We start from the raw sequence: 22,139 nt of genomic DNA, 5'->3' as shown, positions 1-22,139 counted from the left end.
TAGCAAAACTTAGAAGACCCTTAATTGCAAAGTGTCTCAACAAGAGCATGGCTCTTGGTCTCAACTAATTTTGTCGCCGATTCTATTTTTTTCTTCTAGCCTACTTTTGGCTATGGGAGGGAGCCTCATCGAGTTCACTTTTGGTAAATGGTGTTTGGCAGCTGATGTCAAAGCAAATCTAATCATCTAATGTTACGTCTAGATGCTAAAAATTATCTGCTGTATATTATCTCACCAGCGCGCTGTTTTCACATCTTCTTTGTCACAATCTTCACTGACATCCGTGCCAGCTTGCTGAACTCGCTTTAAATCCACTTTGTACAACGAAGACGGCTCTAAAACCAGTACTTTCCTCACAAATGATTCTCTCTCCTTCCTAGGAAAAAAAAGCATGAAATTTTGAAATACCTGGTCGACGGTTGTTGTATAGATCGTTTTTACTGACGCGATCAGCTACAATGCGAATTTGTTGAAAGTTGAAAAAAGTTTACATGAGGAAGAGTTCAATCCCAAGAGCATTTTTTTTCCTGTACTCTAATATGGACGCCGTGGCGTCGTGTCAAAACGGTCTTTCGCGTTGCATCCTTTTTTCAGTAGTGCGCATGAGCAACGGGGATTGTTGGTTTTGCCACGATGGATTAAAACTCTGTTGAGTTGCTTTACTGAATATTCTAGTTCAGTATGCCTCGTATAGTAATTACCATAGAGAGGGATTGTTTGGAACTTAAGAATCGTTTATCGATTCTTAGTTCTTAGCTTTAGGGTTATGTGAATTATAATTGGACATTTTTAGTTTTTAATTTTTAAAATAAACTAGGGTTGTTAACTAGTAAACTTGTTGATTAACTAAGCGTAAACTCTAGGATAAATAAGGTATCGTTGCCTCGTATCGAATCGTATCGGCCAGATTAGTCCCTTTATCTATCACAATTGAGATATTGGACGCTAATTAACTTTCCAGTTTAAACTTATAAAGGGAGTTGACGACTTATACGTTAAACCGCTTGTAAGACCCCTCCCCCAACCCCTCCTCCCGCCTCCGCCCTGTTTTAGGCTAGTATCTACTGGAAGCGAAAAATCATGCGATTATAAGCCCGCCACTGGATATAGACTCGCCGGTAGCTAATAGCTTAAATTGAATTTGATTTGTTATGACGTGTCGAACCTTGATTAAAAACCAAAAAAACAAAGCCTAATATAACAAAATAAAAACAAAACCTAATATAATAAGCACTGCTATGGCTTGTTTCGAAGCGCTTTTTCTTTCCCGGTTGTATAAGCGCCAATTGGATATAAAGCCCTTAGCCTGCAAATGTCTGACAAACTCAGAAAAACACGTGCCAAGAGTAATGACGTCGTTACTAATGTCATCTCCGCCAATCAGCATTTTGCATCGACTTTTTCGATGCAGATATTCAAATTCCAGAGATGTAGTTGCAAGCTCTCCTTCCCTTTCCCGCCCCGCCGCCAGGGCGCCCTAGAGTGTGCGCTTGCTAACAAGCTAGTGTAATATTATTATACTAAGAATTATTTATACTCTCGGAACATACCCTTTTAATTCATTAGTCCAATAATTCATTTAGCAGTTTCTTGCAATTGTCTCGCACATAGCAAATAAATCTATTAAAATTCTCAGCTTACGCTAATTTTCCTACCTGTTTAGTTTGTTGAGTTTGCTTCTGACTCGCTCAGCAGACTTGGTCTGGATCTTTTCAAACCCCTCACTCATCATGCCTGACAATGAGTTCTCTATTTTTGAAGGAGATTTCTTAACCCTGCGGGGTAATGAACGTAATCGGAGGCAGTCATATTTATTTTTAGCAAATTTAACCGTAACCCCATCATGACCTAAAAGTAAATCATTTTTCGCCCAATGTAACGAAATCCAGATTCCAGAAACCCTTGGATTCTAATTCCCTTACATGAGGCGACAATCCGCAACCTTGAAATAATATATCGATTTAGCCAGGACAAAAAGCAAAGCTCTCGATAATAATTATAGTTTGCTCAAACAAAATATAAGGTCGTGCAATGCTAAAGGTGATGTTAAACGGGACGATTCACAAAGACGATTTTTAGCGCAACACAGGTTTCAAATGTTAGAACAATATTACAGCTATGTAACAACAATGTTGTAACGCTGTGATGCGCTAAAGATCGTTGTTGCTCGTTCTGTGCGCGTTGAAGGTGATGTTACACGAGACGATTCGCAACGACGATTTTAAGCGCAACACAGCGTTGCAACATTGTTGCGACATTGTTTGGAATAGTTACAACATTGTTCCAACTTTGCAAGGATGTGTTGCGCTAAAATTCGTCGTTGCGAATTGTCCCGTGTAACATCACCCTAACATCACCTTAAGGTGCAAAGGCAAAGGGAACGGTGAAAAAACAACAATAGGTTTAATAACCAAAAAAAGAAACTTTGCATGTGCACTTTTTTTGGACATTTCTTTGCCGTTGCTTTGCACAACTACAACGTGAAACTTCCAGAAACGTCCTAGTTACACGCGGGTTTAAGGTGATGTTACACGAGATGATTCGTAACGACGATTTTTAGCGCAACACAACGCTGCAACATTGTTGCGACATTGTTTTGAATAGTTACAACATTTTTCCAACATTGCGAGGATGTGTTGCGCTAGAAATCGTCGTTGCGAATCGTCCCGTGTAACGTCACCTTTATGGAGGGACTGTCGTACGTGTTCTTGTCCACGATTTTTTTTCGCTGCCGCTCATTTTCACCTTGGAGGTCGCTCATTTTCTCACCGCTGATAAAAAACTTTAATGTTGTTCTTCCAACGAAAAATGTCTCTTTAAATTTTGTTTTTGATCTCTCGCTCTAGCCCTCTGTCGCTCTTTTTCTCGTTAAGAATCTAAGTTTAATAGTTTAGACAACACGAATATAGAAATAATTTCCGCTTTCCGTTTTCGTTTTGATTGACTCTTTAGTTGTCTCTGCTTCACAAGACGCTGGCGGCTATGCGATTTCCCGCCAAAATAGCCTCGAGTTGTAATGTTAAGTTCCAGAAAATATCCTCCCCCCCCCCCCCCCCACTCATTGAGGGCAACGGAAATTCCAAGGGGAGGGGGGGTCAAAAAGGAGGCAATTTCCGAGGGGTGGGGGTATTTTCAGGGGGTCTAGAATAGAATAGAAAAATTCTTTATTTAAACACGCTAAAATTCATCAGGAGTATAAAAAATTATAAATAAACCTAATTACCCTAAACAATATGCAAAACTGTCAAGAACTAACCTAACTAAGACCTGGTTTTCATGAGTGCCGTGTACACGTACACTACTTTAAAAATCAGAAATTTAGATGAGCCAACCGTTTAAATTGAGTTAAAGATTTAGCCTCTGTCATATCACAGGGTAGACTGTTCCAGAGAACTACTCCACTATAACTGAAGCTGCTCTTAATGAAGTTAGTTCGCGTGAACGGGACAATTACTTTGTTAACAGAGACCCTTAGGGAGTAGCGCGTTTCATATCGTTTAACAAATTTGGAGGATAAATATCCTGGAACAAGATCATTTAAAGACTTGTAAACCATTAGGGCTTTTTTCACTTGAAACTGAGTGCTCAAGTCTTTCCAAGTAAGTTGTCTAAATAAGCGGTTGGCATCAGCATCATATCTAGAAAAGGTTAGAACACGAGCAGCACGGTTCTGAAGCTACTGTAGCCTGTTAAACAAAGGTTTTCCACAATTACCCCACACAATATTACAATAATCGAATTGAGATTGAATGAGAGCGTTGTATATACAATGGACAGTAGGCCTTGGAACAAAATCTCTAATTCTTTTAATTTAATTGCTCCTATCCCGGAAGCGATCTTTTTAGATAATTTATCGATGTGCGTTTGCCACCGTGGATTTTCGTCAATAAATATTCCATGCAAGCGATTTTTCTATCGGAACATCATCAATCGAGAGCTCGGCTGGTTGGCTCGACAAAGTACTCAATTTTTGTCTTGATCCAATAAGCATAAATTCGGTTTTAGCAGTGTTCAAATTAACTTTGTTGGAAATAAGCCATTTGTTTAGATTAACTAAATCGTGATTCAAATTTAGCTGTGTTGAATTCACATCAACATCTGCATAAGTGGTGTGCGTGTCATCAGCATACATCCTAGGCTGGCATGAAGTTAGGAAGTTTGGCAAATCGTTGATGTAAATAAGAAATAAAAGGGGACCAAGAATTGTTCCCTTAGGTACCCCGCATTTATGTGAACAGATTCTAGAAAGGGAACCATTAACGAGACATCGTAGTGTACGATTTGTCAAATACGATCTAAACCAATCGAGACCAATTCCTTGTATTCCGTAAAGGTTCATTTTAGATAAAAGGATACCATGTTCAACAGTGTCAAATGCCTTTTTTAAATCAAGAAAAACCACAGCATTATTAACATTACCACGATCGATATTAAAAGCCCGGTCATGTGGAGTTTAGTTTGAATGTAAATGGTTCTTTTGCAGGTGACATTATTCGTGTAGTCAATAGTGTAAGGTATCCGTTCGCCTGTATGGTTAATTATTAGCTGAGAACGTCCCTGAGTTCATCAGACACCGTATTAACATAAATGGAAAGATTCTTCTCATTTTATCGAAAAAAATTATCTTTCGCATAAAAATATAGTGAAACAACTTTTTTACGGAAGTATCTTTTCCAGAGGGTACCCAACAAAGTTGAAAATTACCGAAATTCCAGGTGTGGGGGTCTAAAGCAAAGTGCCCTCCGTGGTGGGGGTGGGGGGGAGGGTTGGAGGTGGGGTATGGATATTTTTTGGGACTACACAGTTGGGTTGCCATGCATGATGATTTAGTTATTTTACATTGGTAAACCTGTGGCGCGGACGGACGGCTTACGGTCACGTGATTACCAAAATTTCTTGGATAGATAGATTACCCCATTTTCTTAGGTATGGGGCTACGCTCGCGCGCGCAAAGCGCGCCTATGGAGCTCCACTAAGACCTCATCGACCCGTGCGTGCCCATATTATTTATTACAATTAACATCTAGTCACCTTCTCTTGGTAAATGTGCCACTGTTTCCATTGTCTTTAGCATCTGCACAGGTTATGAAGAAAAAAGAAACATCAGCTTAATTGTTCTTTCAGGGCTATTATATTGAACTGTTTTTGGAAATCTATTCCAAGTCTACAAATGATCATCAAAAACGACTTAAATATCCTCTCTGAATGGTTTAGTAGCCAGTGCCAGTCTCTCAAATAGTAGCGAGAAGAAGGTCAAAGCCTAATAGCCCCCGAGGGTATATCGTATCAGTTTTAACGATCTTTGTATATCACTAACTTAGAGCCTGAACCAGGCTAACCTGGTAGTTATTGGGCTGCCTGTGGCAAAGCCCAATATAGTTCATAGTAGCGTGTATGTGGAGAAAAGACAAAATTGCGCACTCATACAAAGAGGGCGTTGCGTGTTCCGTCCCTCCCGCAATGGGACTATTACTTGACTTTTAGGGAAGGGGGGATAGTCACTTGCCGGGATAGGTACAAACAGCTTTGAAAATATTTCATAAGCTACTTTATCACGCAGCTAACAGACAACCTGCCCCGATGTCTCCAATTAGGATTCAGAATGTTGACTAAAATATCTTATTTGCACAAGAGTACATAATTTTTTCACTCAATTGTAGAAAATAATAACCTGTTTCAAATTTTAGGCTAAACAGGTTCTTTATAGAGGGGTCCTAACTGGCAAATTTTAGCCTATCGGTTTCTTAAAATCAAGTTTCTTAGTCGCAGGTTTTTGCCCCCTGCAGGGATTTCGCCCAGAGGGCGAAATCCCGAGGAGGCACTCAAGTAACTCGTGCGTATATTAAGGAAAGTACTAACAGTTAAAATATACAAGTCAGTATGCCAGGAAAAACTCTCTATTTGCTTCAACAGGGACCGCGAGGAATCGGTAGGTAATGATGATGTTGTCTATTAATAGCGCCCGCAAGTAACAGAGATGGTTAGGATGACGTAAAACAGAAAATCCCGAAGGGACCGCTTAGGTAGATTTCGTGATATTTATTGTACGGTCCATTTGGATACTCTTTAGCATTAAGTGTTATCAGCGTCATTCTGTAAAGAAACTGTTTTGAAAGTCATGGACCAAAAGACACTCGATGAAGTTATAAGGTCCGCACAACTGTGTATATATGAACACTTGGAGAGTTTGCCGGAACGAGTTCACAAATCTTTGATTGGAAACAATATGTTGCCAGACACTCTTTCTCTCTCTTTGGGGGAATAACTGCAAACAAGCAAGACGAGTGAGTCAACGGGTAGCTTATCACTAGCAGAACGATGGACGATTACAGGAATTTGCCGACAAACGAATTCGATGCTGACTTATTCCTAGCTCACAGATTTCCTTTTATAAAGGTTAAAGTAACAAAGACTAGAAAGCGGGAACCAGAATTCATAAAAGCTTTGAATTTCTAAGGCTTACTTTCCGGCAAATAAAATGAACTGTATGCAAAAAGTGAAGGAGAAATAGTGGAAACTTCCAACTTCTGAGTACAGTGAAACCTGTATTAAGCGGACACCCTTGGGGAATGCTGTAGTGTCCGCATACAGGGTGTCCGCCTAATACAGGTTTTGATAGAAAATGTCATATGAGGTGTCAAATGCCATTCAAATGAACAGTGGAAACGTTTAGAATATTCCCAGAGACTATGACGTTATACGTTTGCATTAATTTCTTTATTAAAGTGGACCAATAGACCTTTTTGCCGATACGGCGGCCATATTGAATTAATTTGATTTAAGGAGTATTATAGGATGCCCAGGGGGCATGAGCATATTCCGTTTGTATTTTCGAGCGCTTTTCGGGACATTTTTTCTTAAAGTTTTCTTAGAATAAGATTGTTATGGGAAAACAGATCCTTCTGCTGTGTTTCGATGTAATAATGAACGCCTTTTTTTCCGAGAAATATACAGTGAAAGGCCATATTTCTGATACTAAACTAGAAAAAGGCGATCATTATTACATCCAAACATGGCACAAGGATCTTTTTTCCCATTACAATCTTATTGTAAGAAAACTTTAAGAAAAAATGTCCCGAAAAGGGCGGAATAGGGTATGGTTTTTGAGGCTCTCAGTCCTTAAATAGGGTATCTTTTTTGACCCTTTTGTCTTATAACAAAAAGTAATAATAGTAAAGAAACAGTATTGAAAGATGTATCATGGTTATGATGGCATATTATTAAACTAGGCTTATTCTAGTATTTTATGCTTGATGCTATACATCCAATGTTACATAAAAGAAATAAAGTTTTCCTTTTCATGCTTTTAATAATTTTGTTTTTTCCTTGAATAGGGTGTCATTTTTCGGCTTTGGGCCTTAAAAAGGGTATCAGTATTCGTTTTCTTAGCCCTTAAATAGGGTTAGGGTTCACGAACCTTCGCTGCACACCCCTATCCAAAATTCGCGGGAGTAGCCCCCCCCGGACTGTACTGTGAAACTAACCAAATCAGTTCGTCGAATCACGTTTTTTAATGTAAAAATCGAAAAATTTGCGGGTGCAATCTTTCGCATTTCCGGCATCTGGCATGTTGGGTGGCGGAATTTTTAAAAATTACAAGTGTCCGTTTAATACAGGTGGTCAACAATAGAAATGACCATTTCAGGTACTTTTTAGGTGTCCGCGTCCGCTTAATACAGGTGACCGCTTAATAAAGGTTTTATGTAAAGTAAATAAGGGAAATAAATTTGGGGACTTCGGCTACTGTCCGCTTAATAGAGGGTGTCCGCTTAATACAGGTTTCACTGTAAATAGTTTCTTATGGTTTAGAATAAACCATTCTCGAAACTGCGAATGTTTTGATCAAAGCTGTGTAAATCGAACCGAAACAGTGTATGAAACATTGCGTTTGCTGTTTTTACTCTCCCCTATTGTATGGAATATGTGTGAAAATCTTCAATACGAATTGGTATATTTGAAAGAGCTACACAACGAGCAAGAATACTATTGACCGGAAATACACAAAGCGGGGGCAGCTCTAGTGTCAACTATTACTAGTTACTGTATTGTAAAAGTTGCAGTTGATTAGTTATATTCCTAAACAACCACACCCTTCCCCCGGGCTAAAGCCCCCTTCCTCCCCCCCCCCCCCCCCCCACCCACTCCTATTATAATTCATAAAACCTCTGCGGCTCAAGTTCTTACTTTTCTCAGATGTGGCCACTTGGTGCCACAGAGGTGTCTGCTCAACAGTTGCACCGTTCTGGGTTTGATTTACCAATGACTGCAGGATTCCATATCGTCTGAAAGCATAACCGATTCAAATTAGAACGTTGCTCGGAATTCTTAGAGCGGGAATGATATGCAAGTTCGCGGGCGAGCAGAGAGAATTTCGACCAGAAGAGAGAATGCTTTCGCCGACCAGCGGTCTTAAGGGGATGTTAATAGGATACCGAAATTACTTTCATTTCGGAAAGAGTTTCGTTCCGGAATGAAGTGCGAATAAGTTATATTCACGTGATTAAATAGACCGGCTTAGCTTAAGGCGTTCTCCCTCACGTGGTTTTCGCGCCAGATCAGCTACTCATGCGCTATTCATCCCAGACGGCACGATGTTTGATCTTCAGTCCAGATTAAAGTTCGTTTTGAGTTTACATGATACCGGAATGAAGTTGGCATAAGAACGAGCATTTCACTCCGATTGAAAACCTGAATGAACTCATTCCGGAGGGAATGAACGGAAATGAAATGTCGTTTTGGTATCATGTAAAAAAAAGATAGAGAAATATATAAAGAATGGAGTAAACTCAAACTTGAAAGTCACCTCGGTGTTGTGTATTAATAGCCCCTAGACGTACCGTTGTCTCATTCCACCAAAGGCCATCTTCCAGCCAGCTGTGTTTAGAAAACTTGTTCTTGTAACTCCACCTCTCGCACCAGCTTCATTAGCTGCACCACTGCGCGCCATTCCCGGCCATGGAGCCTGGGGATTAGAAGGTGGTTTTTCTCCGGCTTCCAGTAGGTCGTCCCAAGTTTCTATTTTGTCAGAAGTATCCCGTACCCTGCAACAAAAACATTACAGCTGAATTATATTACCCGGTCAATCAGTCACGTTATATATCAGCAGATATTATCAGCACTATTAAACTAAAGAACTTTTTAAAACCTTTTATAATCTTCGAAAATTTAAGATGGCTCTGTGACCTCGAGACATAATTGTTTTATTAATGTTTGCTTAAAAAGGTACAGTTGACTCTCTCTAAGAAGAACACCTTCGGGTCCCGGCACTAACTGTCCATCTTAGAGAGGTTTCCGGAGATTCGAGGTAACGTGGCTTTACCAGGAAAGCTGTACCTATTACCAATGAACACACGACCTCGTCTGCTTAAGTTGTTCCAAACAGATTATGACTGGAACATTGCAACAGGAAAGTGGAACTATTTTCTTATTGTGCAATCATGATCAAACGTTCATGACAAATATACGTTCACGGCTTCTTGTTCTAAACGCGTAACAGTATACCTTCAAACATTTTGCAATTTAGTGTCATGTACAGCACCTACTTTTCTGGTCTGAGGTGGTTTCCCACTATATAAAGCACTTCTCAATTGTCAGTTGATGGTTTGAAAAGCGTTCGTTGTCCGTCTTAGAGAGGTGTCCGTCTTATAGAGAGTATAGGTACAGTAAAATGACTGAAAAACGGCAGGAACCAACACTAGGTATCCGTCTCACAGAGGTTTCCTTTAAAGAGATCTTTGTATATCATTTGTAATGTCAATGGGGTTCGCTGAATCGTGTTTGAGTTATAAGCCATTAAAGATGAATTTACGATGTTTTGATGAGTTATAACAATTTAAGGCTATGGCTATTACAGTGGAAACTCGATTTAACGAAGTGCCAAAGGACAGGGGAAATTTTTTTCCTTATATCGAGCGTTCGTTATTATATATCGAACACCTCCATGATTTAACGAATTTTCGGGCGAATAGAGGGGAAGTTAATAATTAATTTACAAAATCCAGCATTTCCCGACCTGAAAAATTACTGTTATAATATTTCATTACCGAGCTATACATAGCTAAGGCAGTGGAAACTCAATAACAGGCAAAGAGCCCTTTTGTATGGCGTTTCAGCCTCGAGAAATTTCAAAACAATCTCTCCTAAAAATCAGCATTCGGACACAAGAAACTAAATATCGCAAAGCAAATACCTGGAGCTCGTACTTGGGCCCCATGCATCCATCCTTTAAACCAGGATATGATGAGTTAGCTTGCGAGCAAGCTCTCCGGGACGCTATGGCAGAGGGGTTGGAAAAGGAAGGAGAACTCAGTTGCAACTACGTCTCTGGGATTTGAACATCCGTATCGAAAAAGTCGATGCGAAATGCTTATTGGCTGGGATGACATTAGTAATGCCGTCATTAGCCTTGACACGTGTTTTTCAATGTTTGTTTACATTCGCGCTGATTGGCGGAAAACTGAGACAGCTCAGTAGAATTCAAATTCTAGAGACGTAGTGGGAAGGAGCGCCCCGGAGAGCTTGCGCCAAGGCTAATGATAAGACAAAATAAGCGTCATATATAATGAATAATGAAAGTATCCTCATATAGGAGGACAAACTTTTGGGGAAAAGTAATTTTAAAAAAAACTTTGGCTCAGTCAGTTGTACATAGGATGCCAAACTTGCCAAACCAGCTGTAGTACTCGTAAAGTCAATTCTGATGGTGAATGCGTAATCAAAGGAGGAGTAGATTACGCTTAAAGATGATGCTAAGAGATACATGAAATGGAGAGGTATTGAATTCAACCATTGGCAGAAGATCAACCAACCTGAAGAAGACTTATCAAACTGACCCTAGTAAATTCTTCCGATTAGCTCAACCCTCGCACGGAGGGGCCAAGCCAACCCCTAACGTGTCTTTACATTTCTTTTCACTTCTTGAACGACAACCTAACAGACAGACTTCAAATGCAGACCAGGTTATTTTAAGTGCTTGTTTGACGCAAAATGTCGAATTATGAAATTATCAATGGTTTTCTGTTAACATGGGAAAAAATGGGAGAGTTTAAGTTTAAAATTTACGTATGAATGACGTCGGCAAGTGTGACGTCATAATTTGACATTTTGATGCAAAATATGTGATAATTCAAGTTTATATTTTTTCAGGTTAAGGTGGATAAGAGGAAGAGTTAGAGCCAACAAAGTTACTGTAAATTAGCCAAAATTTCCACGAACCCGTTGGGGTGTGGTCTGGCCCCCCCGTGAGAACAGTCTTCGAACTGACTGATTGCAATAACGATGATCATTACAACTCCCTACCTTATTTTACGGACGACAAAGGAGGCTCTAGAGTCAATGGCACCAGTTCCTGTTATTCCGGTACGAAATAGCGACGAAGGTGAATCGCTGACAAAACTTCCACGGGTGTTCATGTGCGGTGACAAGTTATTGTCGTGTTCCATACGGGATCCTGGGACGTCGGTAGATGACCTCTGATTTCCGGTTCCGCGGGACTGAGGCTGAATGTGGCACATGTTTCGTGTATGCCTAAGAGGCCTTCCTTTTTGGTCTGTGAGGACCTCTGTTTTGAGTGCTTTTAGAAAGTCTCTTGATAAAGGAGCCTAGGAGCAAAAATTCAAAACGTCGATGTGGTCGTCGAGTGAAAATGAAAAAGCATTCATGCAGTTAAAAACGTCAACTAGCCTTTATGTTATATTCTGACAAACATACAATAATTTTATGCGAGCTTCAGCTCTTCCGGGCGTATATTTTTCGAACACAAACAAAATGTTTTTTCCGCTGTTATTCCAAGTAATTAGTCGCAGTTGTTTTCGTTTCACACCTGCCGCACCCACTATTGTGCATTCTGTTTTGCACTGATGTCCTGATTGGCCAGTTATTAGTATTTATACTCTCCGTTGTCTCTTGAGTACCATTCACGCTCGCGGTTCCATACAGTTTATTCAACTTTCTGGTTTACGCCTCCCGCCTCCTCCCGTTTATTACAGGTTTCGTCGTTGCTGTTATCTTTCAGGCCGTAGAGACGCTTCTGGCGACTTCTTTCGCTGTTTCAAATGCGGCAAATTTGGACACTGGGCCAAGGACTGTAGATCCATGTTCTGGCCGGGAAGTTACCAGTCCCCTAGCTACAATTCTTGCCCTGGAATCTCCTACAACAAGCCAACCGCAGGCCAATCAACTCAACCAAAGCAATGAAGATGACTTGGCGCAGGTAGATCAAATTACATAGAATTACGAACTTGAAAGCGGACATTCATTAAGTGTTAAGGGTAATCTGAAGAATAATTTAGGTTTCTGGAGATCTATAGGTGCTCCGGATTTTATTTTGTCTATTATTGAAAACGGCTACAGGCTGCCGTTCATCAGTTTTCCGTTGGCCGTAAAGCTAGGAAATAATAAGTCAGCTCGACTTCATGCTGATTTCGTGGACCAAGCCGTTCTTGAGCTTGTTAACTCTGGTCGGGTGCGTATCGTTGATGAGCAGCCCTTTGTTGTAAATCCCTTGTCAGTTTTTATACAGCCATGCGGTAAAAAGAGGTTAATTCTTGATTTGCGCCATGTCAATAAGTCATTAATTAAGCAAAGTGTTAAGTACGAGGACTGGAAAATTGCTATGGCTTATTTTGCGAAAGACGCGTACATGTTTTCCTTTGATTTAAAAAGCGGTTATCACCATATCGACATTGCGCATGAGCACCAAACTTTTCTGGGGTTTTCATGGCGGGCGTCTGATTCCGTTAATGAAGTATTTTATGTTTTCACTGTGCTCCCGTTCGGTCTTTCCTCTGCCCCTTATGTTTTCACAAAGGTTTTGAAGCCTTTAGAAAAGTATTGGAGAATACAGGGTCTTTGTATAGCCATCTTCTTGGACGATGGTTGGGCGATTGTTCAGGATAGAGAAAGTTGTCGCATTAAGGCCCTAGCTGTAAGGGGGGATTTGTATAACGCGGGTTTTGTCGTTAACGAAGACAAATCGGTATGGGAACCCACCCAAGTATTGGACTGGTTGGGTATAACCTGGAATTCTACACTGGGTACTTTAAAAATTGTAGAAAGAAGAATTCTTAAGATTATCAGTACAATTGATCATATTATTGAAGCCGATTTCAAAGTGTCTGCGCGAGAGTTGGCCTCCTTCACAGGTCAAATTATTTCTACCGGGCCTGTAGTTGGTAACATTGGCAGGATAATGACCAGACATTGTGTCTTGTCCACCTTGTGCAAAGATAACTGGGATTCTATATTCCGTCTCGACGATTACTGTAAGGAAGAACTGTATTTTTGGAAGGAAAATATGGTTAATATCAACTCTAGGTATTGCTTTGTAAGCAAAGATCCTAGTTATTTTGTATATTCGGATGCCAGTGCTACCGGAGGTGGAGCAATTATTGACTTTAACAATGATTTTGTGTGCCACAAAATGTGGTCGGAGAACGAGAGAGTTCAAAGTTCAACGTGGAGGGAGTTGTCTGTTATTGAGTTTTCATTGCAATCATTTGCCTCAGTGTTGGAAGGATCACACGTTAAGTGGTTTACTGATAGCCAAGCAGCTGCTAAGATCGTTGAAGTGGGCAGGATGAAATTAGGTTTGCATAAGATGGCCCGAAGGATTTTTGATATTTGTATTCGATCGGGGATTCATTAAGAAGTGCAATGGATCCCTCGCACTTCGAATCAGCAAGCTGATTATATAAGTCGTTTAATTGATACTGATGATTGGCAAATTACTGAAGAATTTTTTCTTTTTCTTGATGCATTACGAGCCGCAAGGTCGATTTTCGTGCACGCACCAGGGATCCTTAATTTCCATGGAGATACCCACAAACTGGACTCAAGTAACTACAAGGCGTTAGTCTTGACAGATTTCCTTGCGCACCTCAGGTGTCCACGTTAATCGCTTTCTGTCAGTTCATCTGTCAATAAACTCATTTTAAGACAGGACACAAATTTGCGTCAAATATCAGAGCTTGTCTTCTGTGCGCCGAATTTATACCATCGGAGCGAGATATTTTAACTCAGCTATGGTTCTCGTCAAAATCACTTAATGAAAATACTTGAATTCATGGTTGGTGTTAAAAAAGGGTCTTGGTGCAAGTCTTGGAAAAAAAGAAATATTTTTTTCGTTTCTTATGCGGAAGGCAAAATCTAGCGCTTTATGAAGGTCGAATTCGAACCCTCCAAAGTAATAATTATTCGGTACGTTACCTGGTAAGTTACATATTGTCGCCGAAATGGTTTCAAAAGTTCAACGTGAAGAGTTCTGGATGTTATTTCGCATTATGTCCGAAGGAAAGAAACTGTGTTCACCGATATAAGGTAAGAGAGACCTTTATTATTGAAAAGGTAGAGGAGCAGCTTGTTATGGCTCTCGCATGGGGAGTTCGAGCACATCGGTGAAGCCGGTTTGACGACACTGAGGAAAACTGAGGAAAATATTTACTTGCCTTTGGTATTGTGTATATCCTCGATCACTATACAATAACGCACAAATATTATAATTCAAAGGGCATTTACAACACGCGCCAAAAGAGCCGTGATCCCGCCAAAATGCTCCAACCATCTAACAGAGTGTAAAAAGGGGGCTGGTAGGCAACACACGACTTTTACCTCGTGCCAAAATGCTGCTTGTTCCAAAAATTGTTTTCTCTGGTGGGTATATTATATTCTGGGTTCTTCTCTTTCAATGAGTAAATGTGAATTTTGCCGCTTGTTTCATACTGAGAGGTCATGACACGCATATTGATTTTCTGCGGTTATTGTTTCTGGTCGGCATGATTTGTCCTCTGATGCAAGAGCACTTTCTTCGACATCTTTTGAAACGTAAATCTCTTCCTTTGCGGCTAAATAAGAGTTTTAGGTTGTTTAGTCTTCTCCAAAGTGCCTCCTGGATCTGAATAGCTAAAGGCGATATTCTTTTGTCCGTGAATGTGATGGTTTCCTTCAATTTATGTCACGCTGGGCCCAGCTAGTTTAGTATTTTCTGTACGATGTTAAATTTTCACCGAAAGTGATTTACAGATCCAAATTTCGAGGAATGGATTATAGGAACGCATTTTTTCAAGAGAGATTTTTTAAGTAAAAAGAACTCGGATCCTTAAATCGATCGTGTTTTAGCTAGCCAATTGCAATTTTCATATCCTGTGTTAGTTCGGATAATTCAGTAGGTTATTCTCTCCTCTCCCTCTTAGCTTACAGGCGGCGCGCCCAAGTTTAAGAGGTGAAGAGAGATTTTTTTCAGGGTAAAAAACTCGTAGCTTGAATCGATCATGTTTTACTATCTAGCCAATTGCAGTTTTCATGAGCTATGTTAGTTCGGATAATTCAGTAGGCTATTCTCTCCTCTCCCTCTTGGCTTACAGGCGGCACGCCCAAGTTTAAGAGGTGAAGAGAGATTTTTTAAGGTAAAAAACTCGTAGATTGAATCGCCATGTTTTAGCTAGCTAGCCAATTGCAGTTTTCATGCGCTGTGTTAGTTAAGATAATTCAGTAAATTTTTCTCTCCTCTCCCTCTTAGCTTACAGGCGGCACGCCCTAGTTTAAGAGGTGAAGAGAGATTTTTTAAGGTAAAAAACTCGTAGGTTGAATCGTCACGTTTTAGCTAGCTAGCCAATTACAGTTTTCATGCGCTATGTTAGTTTGGATAATTCAGTAAATTTTTCTCTCCTCTCCCTCTTAGCTTACAGGCGGCGCTCCCAAGCTTAAGAGGTAAAGAGCGATTTTTTTCAAGGGTAAAAAACTCGTAGCTTGAATCGATCATGTTTTACTACCTAGCCAATTGCAGTTTTCATGAGCTATGTTACTTTGGATAATTAGTGGATTATTCTCTCCTCTCCCTCTTGGCTTACAGGCGGCGCGCCCAAGTTTAAGAGGTGAAGAGAGATTTTTTTCAAGGGTAAAAACTCGTAGATTGAATCGTCATGTTTTAGCTAGCTAGCCAATTGCAGTTTTCATGCGCTGTGTTAGTTTAGATAATTCAGTAAATTTTTCTCTCTTCTCCCTCTTAGCTTACAGGCGGCGCGCCCAAGTTTAAGAGGTGAAGAGAGATTTTTTTCAAGGGCAAAAAAGCTCGTAGCCTGAATAGATCATGTTTTACTAGCTAGCCAATTGCAGTTTTCTTACGCTGTGTTAGTTTGGTTACTCTCTCCTCTCCCTCTTGGCTTCCAGGCGGCACGCCCAAGTTTAAGAGGTGAAGAGCGATTTATTTAAATTGAAACACTCGTAGCTTTAGTCCATCATGTTTTACTAGCTAGCCTATTGCAGTTTTTATACGCTGTGTTAGTTCGGATAATTCAGTAGGTTATTCTCTCCTCTCCCTCTTAGCTTACAGGCGGCACGCCCAAGTTTAAGAGGTGAAGAGAGATTTTTTTCAAGGGTAAAAAACTTGTAGCTTGAATCGATCATGTTTTACTACCTAGCCAATTGCAGTTTTCATGCGCTATGTTAGTTTGGATAATTCAGTGGATTATTCTCTCCTCTCCCTCTTGGCTTACAGGCGGCACGCCCAAGTTTAAGAGGTGAAGAGAGATTTTTTAAGGTAAAAAACTCGTAGATTGAATCGTCATGTTTTAGCTAGCTAGCCAATTGCAGTTTTCATGCGTTGTTAGTTTGGATAATTCAGTAATTTTTTTCTCTCCTCTCCCACTTAGCTTACAGGCGGCGCGCCCAAGTTTAAGAGGTGAAGAGAGATTTTTTTAAATTGAAACATTCGTAGTTTGAGTCGATCATGTTTTTCTACCTAGCCAATTGCAGTTTTTATACGCTGTGTTAGTTTGGTAAATCAGTAGATTATTCTCTCCTCTTCCTTTTGGCTTACAGGCGGCGCGCCCAAGTTTAAGAGGTGAAGGGAGATTTTCTTAAAGTGAATAGTACATAGCTAAAATCGCTCGTGTTTTAGCTAGTAAATTCAGCTTTTTTGCATTGCTTTAGTTTGTATAATTCGGTAGATTTTTCTCTCTTCTTCCTAATATAATGGCTTACAGGCAGCGCGCCCATTCTTAAGAAGCTTTGATAAAGTATAAAGTAAGTCACAGCTTGAATCGATCGTGTTTTAGCTAGTCGTTACAGAGTTGTTTTTTTTTGTTTATATTTTGTTTTTGTTAGTGTATATAATTCAGTAGATTTTTATTTTCTCTCCCTCTTAAGTCTTTAGCTCTTATGCGATGCGCCCAATCTTACAATCTCATCGTGGAGTTGGTTTCAAAAGCGAAATTTAGTAATTGTGATTTTTTTTCTGATCTACGGCTCTCAGTCTGGATAATATTCAGCGTGATGCCTGTGTTTGATGTACACCGGAAACCGGAAAAAAGCTAGTTTTGTCCGCGGGCGGCAATACTTTAATTTCGACAGTTTAAGGTAAAATATTAAGATAATGTCTAAATCATTCGTGAACTGTGATAGTTTTTTTTTTGCGTAAATATCTCTCTTCGATCAAATGTGACAATTAGGCCAGATTTATACTAGCGATGTAAAAATTTCCTCCGTCTATGTTGAAACCGAACAAACCTCGCGGGTATCCGCTTTGGCGGGTGATCTCCCTGAGAGATTATTGAGTTGTTGTTTTCATTGTTTATTCATCAAGTTCTCAGTTGTAATTATTTTTCGGTAATATTGTTCTTATTTATTGTTTATTGAGTGGGTCGGCTAAAATTAAAGACGAAGAGTGTAGCTCCAATGCAGAATTTTTGAAATCTATTTGATATTATGCTTTCGACAGTGCACGTGAATAGCAACTAGGTTGGGTGTCCACTCAAGATAAACTGGATTAAGTGTCGAAGATGAAAGATTGCTCAATAAAACGAACATTGTTGGCAGCTTTAAGATAGGCTCAGGGTCTCTTGATGTAATATAACCCTTGGTTCAAAACAATAGACTTGGCGCCTCGCCCTTCAGAAATATGCGAAGATTGCGACGTTGAACGTCGCAATCCCCCGAAAATCGAGCCTGCGGCTTGTAATGTCGGTGGGGCCCGCATAGTGTTGATTGGTTTGCCAGTTATTAGGGACTTTAAGATCCGAGACGCGACGTCTGTAAGACGCGACCGGAAGTAAATTTTCAAAGAGGAGACATGTTGCGCATGCTCACGCCGTCGTCCTGGTGTCACCAAGTCGCGTCGAGAACGTGGATTTTGCGAGTTTGACGTTCTGTACAAAACGTGAGTATATTTGTTCCTGTGCTTAAATTAAATGATGATATATTCCTCTAAACATGTAAAATCAGCACTCTACAATCATTGGACGTAATTTCTGGCGACATTTTAGATCGCAGAGATGAAAGGATTTTGATTATTTTCAAATTTCTTTCAGGTGTACGAAGCTTATAAAATGGCAGCGCCTTCGAATTCGATTTCGAGCAAGGCTTGCAAGTAAGTCACGAGCTAAAACTGCAAATAGTGAACGCAGGAGTCTTCTGGGTTCTCTTCTCTTCTCTTGTACCGTTGCAGTTCTCGATTTATTGCGTTCATCTGCCGCTAAAAGCCAATTTTAATCTGTATTATTTAATTTAATTTTATTAAACTGCGTGTGTTTTTATGCTTCCCTTTAGTTCAGTAATGTTTTGGACACATGATCATGAAGCCATTCTATGCAGAGAAGTCGTCAATGTAAATCCCTACACAACTAAGAAAGGGTCAACACAAAGAAGCAGTATGTGGGAAAAAATAGCGGACACCTTGAACAAATGCACTGTGCCGAAATTCAGGGTTGATAAGCGATCAGTCCGAGACCACGTGGGAATCCTTGTTTACAAGCATAAGAAGAAACTTCTAGCGGAGGAAAAAGCAACTGGTATAACTCCCGATGAGCCAACGGAACTAGAAAATCTATTGGATATAATCATCGCGTTGGAGGAAAGTGGCGAAGCGGAATTACAGGAAACACAGGGAAAACAGCTGGCAAAAAACTTCAATAAGATCGGGCTAAAGCGGAAGATGTTAGACTTAAAGCGATGGAGAAGCTGTCAGAGACGAATAAAAGAGGTTCATTAGCGGATGAAAGCGATGACAAACCGAAGCGTCAACGAAGAAGTGGAGGTGATGCTATCGAACAAAGCACAAACAAAGCATTTGTTGGACTTTCTTAAATGATGCCATTGCTATTTCTGCGAAAGAACTGCCGAAGAATACGTGAAGAATCACACTGATAAAGAGCGGTTTGCAGCCGCGTCGTCTTGCATCGTGACGGAGATCTTAACTTTACTTTTCGCGCGCAAACGACGGCGTTCTAGTTCCAGTCCTTAATCAGCCACCGCGTTCTAGAAGTCGTCGCGTCCCAGATCTTAAAGTCCCTATTATAATCACAAGCTCCCCAGATATTTTTCGAGGTTTTGGAACCCCAATACTTCGGGTGTTGATTTTTTCTTTCAGTCTCTTCGAGGAGAAAATTGCCTAGTAGTCCCTCCAGTTGGTATCGTCCCACGTGTATTGCATTATTTGAAATCTCAGCGGGCCGTTGGTACGCTCGTTGTACCTCTTTGGCCTTCGGCTCACTTTTGGCCTTTAATTACACACAAGTATAGTAGTTATCTTGTGGCTCACAGTATTCATATCGGGAATGAGGTTCTAACCCGCGGAAGAAACCTTAATTCGCTCTTAGGGTCTGATCTTTTCACAGGAAATATTATTGCCTTTAGATTGAAATTTACTGAGTAATTTATTGGATGGTGTGTCCATTAGCCTAATGATTATTCACATTTGGTGGCGCTGGCCAAAGCAATATGTTGTTTATCTATGTGGCACTGGCCTAATTAATAGTTTGTCATTTCATGTGGCGCTGTCTTTAACAGCGTATAGTTGATTTATGTGGCGCTGGCCCAATCAATGGTTTTTTGATTTACGGGACACTGGTCCATTCAATAGTCTATCGTCTTATGTGGCACTGGCCCCAACATTGATCGATTTTTATACGGATCTTTTTTGTTCTTTTATTATATATGTTTGTTCTTGTCTTTCCAGGTAATCTTATCAAGTAATTCCTGGAAAGGCTTTCAACAATTTTCTTCAATCAACGTTTATGAGGTTTTAGAAGTTATGTTGAAGTCCAGGGCGGATACAACTACTAAAGCCTACGTTCGCGTTATTAGAAAGTTTTTGGAGTGGTCTAAAGGTAGACATTTCAACATGCAGTTACCTTTTCCCCTCAGTGTTGTTTCCCTATAATTATTTGAAGTTCAGCAGTCTTGCACCTCTAGTTCCTCAGTAATTTTAGCCCATGCTGCCCTTAAATGGTTACATTCTTTTGTCCCTAGTTTGGATCGTAATCCTTTGGATAGTGAATTTTGCAGGAATATTATCGAATCTGCTAAACGCCAGAAATCACAGCCAGTAATGAAAAAGAAGCCTATTACCACAGAAATCATAAGGAGTATTTTAGATATTCATAACAAGAAAGATGCTAATTTAAAGAATCTTCGTATCGCTGCCTTATGCTCTTTAGCTTTTGTAGGATTTTTTCGTTACGACGAATTATGCAATATTGTTCCTAAGCATATTGAATTTCACAGCGATTATATAAGAATCTTTGTACCTCGTAGTAAGACAGATGTTTATAGGGAAGGGAATTTCGTCTTTATTAGTGCATCCAGGTCTAAGTACTGTCCTGTTGGTGTTTTACAACGGTATTTAGATTTATCTGGTATTGACTTATGTAGTTCTCTCCCTTTATTTAGACCGCTTGTTTTTCACCGTAGTAGTTCTAGCTATACTCTGAGAAGTGGAAAGATTTCTTATACTACTTGTAGAGATATCTTAAGGGATACCTTAAGTCAGCTGGGCCTCAACCCTAATGATTATGGTCTTCATAGTTTAAGATCCGGTGGTATTACATCTGCGGTACGTAATAGTAGTAACTCGATTCCAGAAAGACTTCTTAAAATACACGGTAGATGGAAATCTGATTCTGCCAAGGATATGTATGTTGAAGAAAGCCTTGAAAACAGGTTACAAGTAACTAAGTATTTAGGTTTGTAATGCATTATCGAGCTTATATTAATTTCTCCAAACAGTGGTGTGTAAAAAAAAAAAAACAAAAAAAAAAACAACAACAACAACAACAACAACTTTGTAATTTCTTTTTTCCGCAGTCCGCTCTGTATTAGTAACTATCTAATAATAAACTGTTTTGGATCTGCTTGCGCATCCTACCATATTTCTCGTGTGATTTGTTTGTATTACGGGAATTTAAGGGTAAAATGATTTACGTTCGTTTGAGCGAAGCGAATTAGAACGTAACATAAATCAGGTATTATACCATTCTTCCAAATGTCAGAAATATTTATTTTTCAAAATATTTTCCAGTTTTCAGACGGCTATTTTGTCTTCGGATTGGATGGTTGTGACCTCTTTCGCCATTTTGTGGAGTCCTCTTAATTAAAAACATGGGTTTCTATTATAAATAGGGGAAATATACCGTCGTCATGGTACCGATGGAATATTACCCCGGATGGGTCGCCTACCTTGGTTCGAAGGTCTCTCGTCCTGAGATGATAGATGTAACATAGTAAAGTGTAGATACAACTTAGTTTACCGCTGAAGTTACGCACATATCGATCGTGAACATCTCTAGAAAAAAAAAAACAAGAAAAAGAAAAAATTAACTAAGTCATGCAAGACTACTATACCCTTAAAACTGACTTTTGGATCTAATAATCGAATATATATGCCAGTTTGACCAGAAAAGGGGAAGAACCATTCACTGGGTGTAACTGCAGAGGGCCTCTACCAGTGGACGTTGTTTTTTGTCAAGCGTTTTCCTGAACAAAATCGTTGGTTAACGCTACTTGCGAGCTTGAGCAACCACAACAACGACAGTGGAAAGCCGAAATAATAAAAACTATATGAGAAAGTTTAAGAACATAGGACGTTATTTGAGCAACACACGTCAACTGGATGTGGGGTTTTTGCAATCTTGGAGCGAGAGTTTGCCAGTGTTTTTTTTTCGCAGATCGTTTCATTGAGAGAAAAGACACTAAAGAATACAAATTTGGTACCATCAAGATATTTTAAAATGGTAAAGGATTCACTTCAGGTTGACATGCATTACTCAAAAACGTCTTTGCTTAAGCTTTCTTATAATGAAACAAGAACAAAAACAACGACAAGCAAGTAAAGCACAATTTTCGGTAGAAATTGCTTATTACCATCTCAC

General features: G+C 39.8%; 1 protein-coding gene and 1 long non-coding RNA gene across 2 annotated transcripts; one reads left to right on the top strand and one right to left on the bottom strand.

Annotated features, from left to right (window-relative positions):
- Positions 1 to 231: 231 nt before the first annotated feature.
- Positions 232 to 21,739, bottom strand: LOC140953716 (uncharacterized). The gene is made up of 7 exons (XM_073403119.1): positions 21,448 to 21,739; positions 11,299 to 11,600; positions 8,838 to 9,041; positions 8,185 to 8,282; positions 5,032 to 5,074; positions 1,656 to 1,775; positions 232 to 376 (listed from the first exon to the last, which is right to left on the bottom strand). Exons 2-7 carry the CDS (start codon positions 11,511 to 11,513, stop codon positions 232 to 234), a joined length of 825 nt encoding a protein of 274 aa, XP_073259220.1. The 5' UTR covers positions 11,514 to 11,600; positions 21,448 to 21,739.
- On the top strand, positions 18,025 to 19,257 carry LOC140922096 (uncharacterized). Its single transcript, XR_012164070.1, has 3 exons — positions 18,025 to 18,151; positions 18,303 to 18,361; positions 18,541 to 19,257. It is a non-coding gene; the product is annotated as an uncharacterized lncRNA (long non-coding RNA).
- Positions 21,740 to 22,139: the final 400 nt, after the last annotated feature.

This window comes from Porites lutea, chromosome 12 (genome assembly GCF_958299795.1).
Source record: "Porites lutea chromosome 12, jaPorLute2.1, whole genome shotgun sequence".
NCBI classification, from domain to species: domain Eukaryota; kingdom Metazoa; phylum Cnidaria; class Anthozoa; order Scleractinia; family Poritidae; genus Porites; species Porites lutea.
The sequence above is the reverse complement of the archived record's forward strand: the minus strand, read 5'-3'. Positions and strand labels throughout refer to the sequence as shown.

What these genes read in the sequence shown, in the direction of transcription:
- LOC140953716 (XM_073403119.1), bottom strand. Translation starts at nt 11,513, where the DNA reads ATGTGCCACATTCAGCCTCAGTCCCGCGGAACCGGAAATCAGAGGTCA. An exon ending in GGCACATTTACCAAGAGAAG is followed by an intron (nt 1,776 to 5,031) that starts GTGACTAGATGT and finishes ATTACCCCGCAG; the next exon opens with GGTTAAGAAATCTCCTTCAA. An exon ending in AAACTCAACAAACTAAACAG is followed by an intron (nt 377 to 1,655) that starts GTAGGAAAATTA and finishes TTTTTTTCCTAG; the next exon opens with GAAGGAGAGAGAATCATTTG.